General features: G+C 35.8%; 1 protein-coding gene across 6 annotated transcripts in view; it reads left to right on the plus strand.

Annotated features, from left to right (window-relative positions):
- Positions 1-4,173, plus strand: part of LOC107742130 (RNA-binding protein 33-like) — a 51,889-nt gene extending 47,716 nt beyond the window's left edge. For all 6 annotated transcript variants that reach the window (XM_016555025.1, XM_016555028.1, XM_016555029.1 and 3 more), the window contains exons 18-19: positions 888-976; positions 1,539-4,173. In XM_016555025.1, the coding sequence (XP_016410511.1) occupies positions 888-976; positions 1,539-1,587 (138 nt within the window). In that variant the 3' untranslated portion in view covers positions 1,588-4,173. The remainder of the gene's footprint in view (positions 1-887; positions 977-1,538) is intronic.
- Positions 4,174-6,145: the final 1,972 nt, after the last annotated feature.

The raw sequence follows: 6,145 nt of genomic DNA on the forward strand, positions 1-6,145 counted from the left end.
GTGCAGTATAGACATGTAAACACCTTAATCACATTATTACCGTCGTGTAGGACTTTTCGCCACATTTTGCGACAGGATACACACACGGCAGTGCTGAACCGTTTGACGGCAAATTAAAGAGCTTCAAAACCGCCATCGTTTGTATGCACGTACAAATAATTAACTGCACTTGAAGCTTTCATAAAATTAAAAATGAAACACCCAAAACTGTACATGGCATCATCACGAAGACGAACTATATGTTTATAAGTGAAATTCTGGAGTGGACGTCGGATAGCGTTGCATGGGGACGTAATGACGTGTGCCATTAATCGAACTATGTACTATAACATGTAAATCGGGAACATGAAAGGAATATTCTAAAAGCAACTCATGTAAACACCATAATCATAATATTGGCTTATTTAGAATAAGGTAAATAATTAGATTACTAATGTCCATGTAAACATAGTCGATTGACAGCATTACCTTGTCCATGCTGGCAAATGACCATTGTGTACGTGGTGAAAATACATAAGCTTGTTCTTTGCCTCCATGTTGTGCAATAAAATAATTTAATGCACTCCTAGCTGTAAATTATCCCTCACGTAAACTTCATTAAAAATCAAATGGAGTTTGCAAAACACTTTGACCTGGGAGAAGATTTGTTTCCTGAGAAGACTATGACCCCAAGAATAAACTGTTTTCTGGGTAGAGTGCTCTTCTCAAAATATTACAATAGCGCCATCTAGCTGTGTGCATTCTGGGTTGTGGTTTTCTCCCAGATCTTGGTGTAACACCCACTGTTACAGGGTAAAGAAACAGAGGCCATCTCTTACTGAAACATGAAGATGAGCATTTAGATAAAAAACTTTCGGCTAATTGATAATTTGGTGATTCTTTTATAGATGTTTACAATGTTGCCGGAGCAGCGGAAGGCCATTGCCAAGTTTGTGAACCCACAGCATGCAGTGAGTTTTCAGCACAGCTTTCACAGGTAAGCTTTTGAATTCATCTTAAACTGGATTGTGCTGTTTGTTTATGCACAATACATGCATGCACAAAATGTAGTTGACCTTTGGTGGATAATTAGATTTTTTTTAGAATGAGGCCTATTCACAACAAGGCCAAATATTCACTGTAAATGTCTGTTGCAAATTAGATTTTGAATAGAAACAGTGGATTCCTATAGACCTTCTAAACAGACTTCATGTCTGTTTTACGTTAATAACCCCCAAAAATTGTAAGTGTTGTAGGACAGGTATCAAATATCAAATATATGAAGTCTCTTCAAATATGTTGTGAGTAGGCCTGACTATTAAGGTGTTGGTGTTATTGGCTGAAGCAGATCAGAGTTGTTATGTCTAATGGTTTGTGTAACCGAAGGGCAAATGAAATGTGCCGAAATGCAGCATCAGCAAGTATTACTTGTCAAAACAAAGAACAAGAGCTCTACTGTGACTCTACTTAATCGTCATGTTTTGATGGAGATGCCTCAGATTAGCTTGCTTTTAAGTGTGTGTGTCTCATTTCCATCACATGTTCCCTTGATTACATAGGCACATGATAGATTTGTCTCACATCGATGTTTCCGTTATTGATGGCTGAGGAACAAGTCAGTTCAACAGACCAGACGATGAGAAGTGAGCAAGAAGAGAACGTCTTTTTCTGAAAGACAGACGCACAATCAGGAGGCTAAAGCTTTGGAATCTGTGTGGAGAGTGCTGTCGACAAACTCAAGCCACATGCATGAAGGAATCAAAAACATGCTGGAAATGGCACAGCATTGAACTCATGTCGTGAATGACTTTGGCATGAAGTCTCGCTCTTGTTTCTGTACTTTCGTTTATATGGAGTAGTCAGTAATGGTCTAAACCAGCAGGTGAAAAGAGAGACAGAGGTATGAAACAAGACATTTGAATGCCAGTTGATAATAGTTGCTCCCATCCTCTAGCTCTCGATGTAATTAGAAAAAATCTTTTGAATGGCTGTTTTTGGTAAAATAGGAAATCTTGATTTTATTTTATTTATTTTTTTTGTGGAATTTCCACAGTCATTGACTTGAACAAAGTGTTAAGCAGGTGGTTTGGCCTGATTGAATAGTAATGTGTATGCTGCAGTTGTTTTTGTCCCCTGTAGAGGGCAGCAGATGCCTTCGGTATGGAGCTCTGTATGTTGGGGTATAGCTAAGGGCATGTGGACATCAGAGTGTGAAGCACTGCTTGATAGAGATGTTGAAGTGCTGGTATGGGTTTGGGTTGAGCATTTTTTCTAGTTATGTATTTTTTGGAAGCCACTGTGATATTGCAGGGGTCTCTTTTTTTCTATGACTATTCATGATCTTAAGTTTATTCATTGTCCCTTTCACCATTGTAATTGTATTGCAGTTGGGTTTTGTTCTGCAGAGCTGGAGTGGTGGTTCATGACGTGTGTCTTTGTGCCCTAAAGACAGCTGAAAAACGATTTGACAATAAATGGCTTTTATACTTTGATTTTAAGTTTTGGTGCTGGAATTGCGTATTTAGATTATTTTAATTGTTGTTAGAAATGGCTTCTAAGCAAATATTAAAGGCAATCAGAAAGTCTCGCCCTTTAGTAATACTACTTTTTAACGTGTTTAGTTTTCTTTCCTCCGAGTTCAACCAGTATTGTGTGTGGAAGAGGATTGCTGAATCATGGCCTGTGTGATGATTTTATTGATGAAGCTCTGTTTGCTTGTCTAGAGCACTAGATGCGTTTGTGAATTGTGAAGAGGTCAGAACTATCCTGCTTACAACAACAGCTTGGTTATTTGTTTGTGAAGAAGGTATTTTGGACTATTTGTAATTCTATGCTTATAACTCAGTTCATTGTTTTGAAGTCGGTCAGATGGGAATGCAGGTTACTATGAACTGAGAGCAGTTAGGGATAAAATCAGGGTCCAAATCAGCTGTCAAGTGCCCTTCGAAAATACGTTATGTCTATTTTCCACTTTATTTTCCCATTTATTTTATAAGTTGTTACCCAAGCTTTTTTTTTTTTTTTTTTACACAAATCCCATACATTTTCAGTCTCCAGTCAATGTATTACACTCCCTTTAAAATGATTTCATGGATTTAATCATGAGTGCGTCACACCTCCAATTGTTGTTATATCATCATTATTATTTATATTAATAATAATAATAGTCCATCAGTACTGTGCAAGCATAGTGCTTGGTTATGTCTAATTGTACAGCTTAACCTAAACTGTCACGCTATGGCCCCAGAAATGATCTTAGATCTAGTGCATTAGTGGTCATATTTGTGACTGTAATGTTAATCCAACCACTTTACAAATGAAGTTTTATATGCTACGTGTGTAGCAAAAACAAAGCCTTGTTGTAGTATCTAAAATATCTCCGTTCTAGATAGTATAACAAAATCTAATCAAAAATTGTTTGGGCCATTTCAATAAAAATAAAATTTGTCTGTAGGTATTAACACATCCAGGTCTGCAATTTCAAAGGATTTGGGAGCAACTGTTATCAGTGGTCACTTTCTTGTATATAATGAAAAAAAAAATGTGTATGAAGCTGTCAAGTTTGTTGTTTTCTCATCTTGAAATCTTTCCGTGTTTAAAAATACCTAAGTAGTACGTGACAGGTGAATTTCTTTTCTCAGTTTGTTTTTATATATAAATATAAAACGTATCCCTTGGTCATTTTACAACAGTTTTGTTATTGGAGAACTTAGAGCTTATTATTTGAGGATATTTTAAAGATGAAAAATAAAAGATGGTCACATATATACCATGTAAATACGGGTATGTGAAGCCAACTGTTTTGATCACCATTAACTGTTGTCTGATGTTGTTCTGTGTTTGGAGATTCCCTCTTGCATGTGTTTTTATTATTCTGAACACAACTTACTCATTTGCTCCAACCTCCTGAATGTTTCTCTGTTTAACCGTAAAAAGTGATTTTAGGGGAAAAGATTTTGTTTCCAATTAAGGTGCAACACTTTCTCTCAAATCAGGTGAAGTGAAACATCTGAGGTTTTTTGTGTGTTATGATTTTAATGCTCACTGTGTACACGAGTTTGGGGCCATTATGTCTATGAAGTTCATTTGTAAAGTTGCTACCCTTCAGCACCTCTTATTTTAAGATGCACTTGTAATTTCCTGATATACCATCTTCTATTATAATATAGTAGTTGGGAATGGTTAATCACAGTACCTTATTTGTCTATGTGTTTGTATTAATTTGCACCACAAGTTTCTAGGAATCACAGAAATGCATATAATGGGTAAGATTATGAATAATGTTATAACATACATATGGATCCACTTAAAACTATAAGCTTTTTTGTTTTGTTAACTTTGAGTTTTCTAGACATGTACTGTTTAAAATTAGTATAGGACACAGTTTTTTTTTGTTTTTTTTTTCAGTTTTATTGGTTTTAATGTATTTATGTAAATAGAGTTAATCCTATGGATTTAAAACGTTTCATCTAGTCTGAGAGACTTTTTAAAAAATATTTCCAAGTATAAATCTTTTAAGACATAATATTTATAAACAGTCTTATAAGAGAGAAAAACGGATTCATATTGAATATTTTAGTAACTTCATTGTAAGTGTAGATTAACTTTGGGGAAACGGTCCATTTCCGAACTGTAATCACACATGTGACAAGTTTTCAGAGATTGAATAATTGGTCTCTTTTTGGCAGATATTTTTGACAAGCTGTTAGTCCAAAATAATGGAAGCGGTATTATGTTATGGAATCAAGAGTAGGCTAAAGGTTTACTTTTTTGTTGGTACGTTTTGTTGGATCTTGTTTTGTTTCTTTATTTCTGTCAATTGCAAGTGGCTGGTAACACTCCCAGTGTTTTATTTTTTACCATGGATCCTGCTGCAGTTGAGCAACTGGCCAATTTATAAAAATACCAGTATTGCCTATTGCTTCAAAATTAGAGCTATTAGATTACCTTTATTTCTTATGATGGTAGTCAACTCTAAGTCCAGAGATGTAGCATTTTTTCCCCCTTAAATACGGGAAAAAATGTTGACACTTGTCAATTCTGGTGCTTGTTCTGTATAATCATTTTGCCTCTTTTTACTCACCATTTTAAGCGTCAAACGTAATACACTGCTTCCTGTTGGCAGCAGTATTGATTATTTGTAACTTGTAATTAAACCATTTTTTCTCTTTTCCAGGACAGAGCTTCCAGGAGCACAGAAAGGAGGGTTTTTCAAAATTCAAACGCTCTGTACCCTTTTTCATTCTAAGATGGCATTGGTTTTCAAAAGGACGATTTAGAAATGTACAGTAGCTCTACAAAGGAACTCCAAAAGAACTTAAGTGTGGGTGACTAAAAGATGACAGAATTTTCATTTTTGGGTGAACTATCCCTTTAAAACAACTGTGACCTGATGAGATTGTGTTTTGAGAATAGTCATACATATTCACACTAGCAAACAACCATTGCTGGTATCATTGATAACTAGGACAGGATGGTGCCATAAAATATATTACATATATTAAAAATATACTACAGAATGATTTTGAATTTAGTCTTGCTCAGCGCTCCGTTGATCTGGTGCAGAATTCATTTGAACTTGGCTAGACTATGAGGTTTATGGTTTCTAAGCAAACCTTAGCTGCTTAGTTTTTGTGCCGTTTATGTTAGATTTGTGCCCTGTGTATTAGCTTAGTGTAATGATCGACCGACCAGCATCCAGCTGCAGTTCTCCTGAATTCTGGTCCTGGAGTAGCCCGGAACTGCACATTTGCACACAGTCTCCAAGCCCTGAACTAGATGTGTCGAATCAAGGAGACCCCTAAAACGTGCAGTACTGGGGTCCTTCAAAAACTGGATAGAGAACCAATAGCCTATAGTGTACTGTGTTGAGCTTTTTAGAAACCGGTTCAGTATTGATTCTGATGTTTAGCTTTATGCTTTGGTGGTAGTGAGAAAGAAACATTCAAATGTATTTTATTATGTGGTACGACTTTGATCGTTATTATAATGAAAATGTTTTTATTGAATTAATTCCTAAAATGGTTCCAGTGACGCTCCACACTCCATGAAAGGGACAATGCTTTTGAAAACCACTGCATATGCAAAACCGAAGTTAACTGAAATATGAAACTGATATGAAAAACCCTCCTTTTGGTTTCAGTTTCAAATAATGTTGTGTCTGTCT

Source organism: Sinocyclocheilus rhinocerous, unplaced genomic scaffold (genome assembly GCF_001515625.1).
Source record: "Sinocyclocheilus rhinocerous isolate Xijiao unplaced genomic scaffold, SAMN03320098_v1.1 scaffold256, whole genome shotgun sequence".
Lineage (NCBI taxonomy): Eukaryota > Metazoa > Chordata > Actinopteri > Cypriniformes > Cyprinidae > Sinocyclocheilus > Sinocyclocheilus rhinocerous.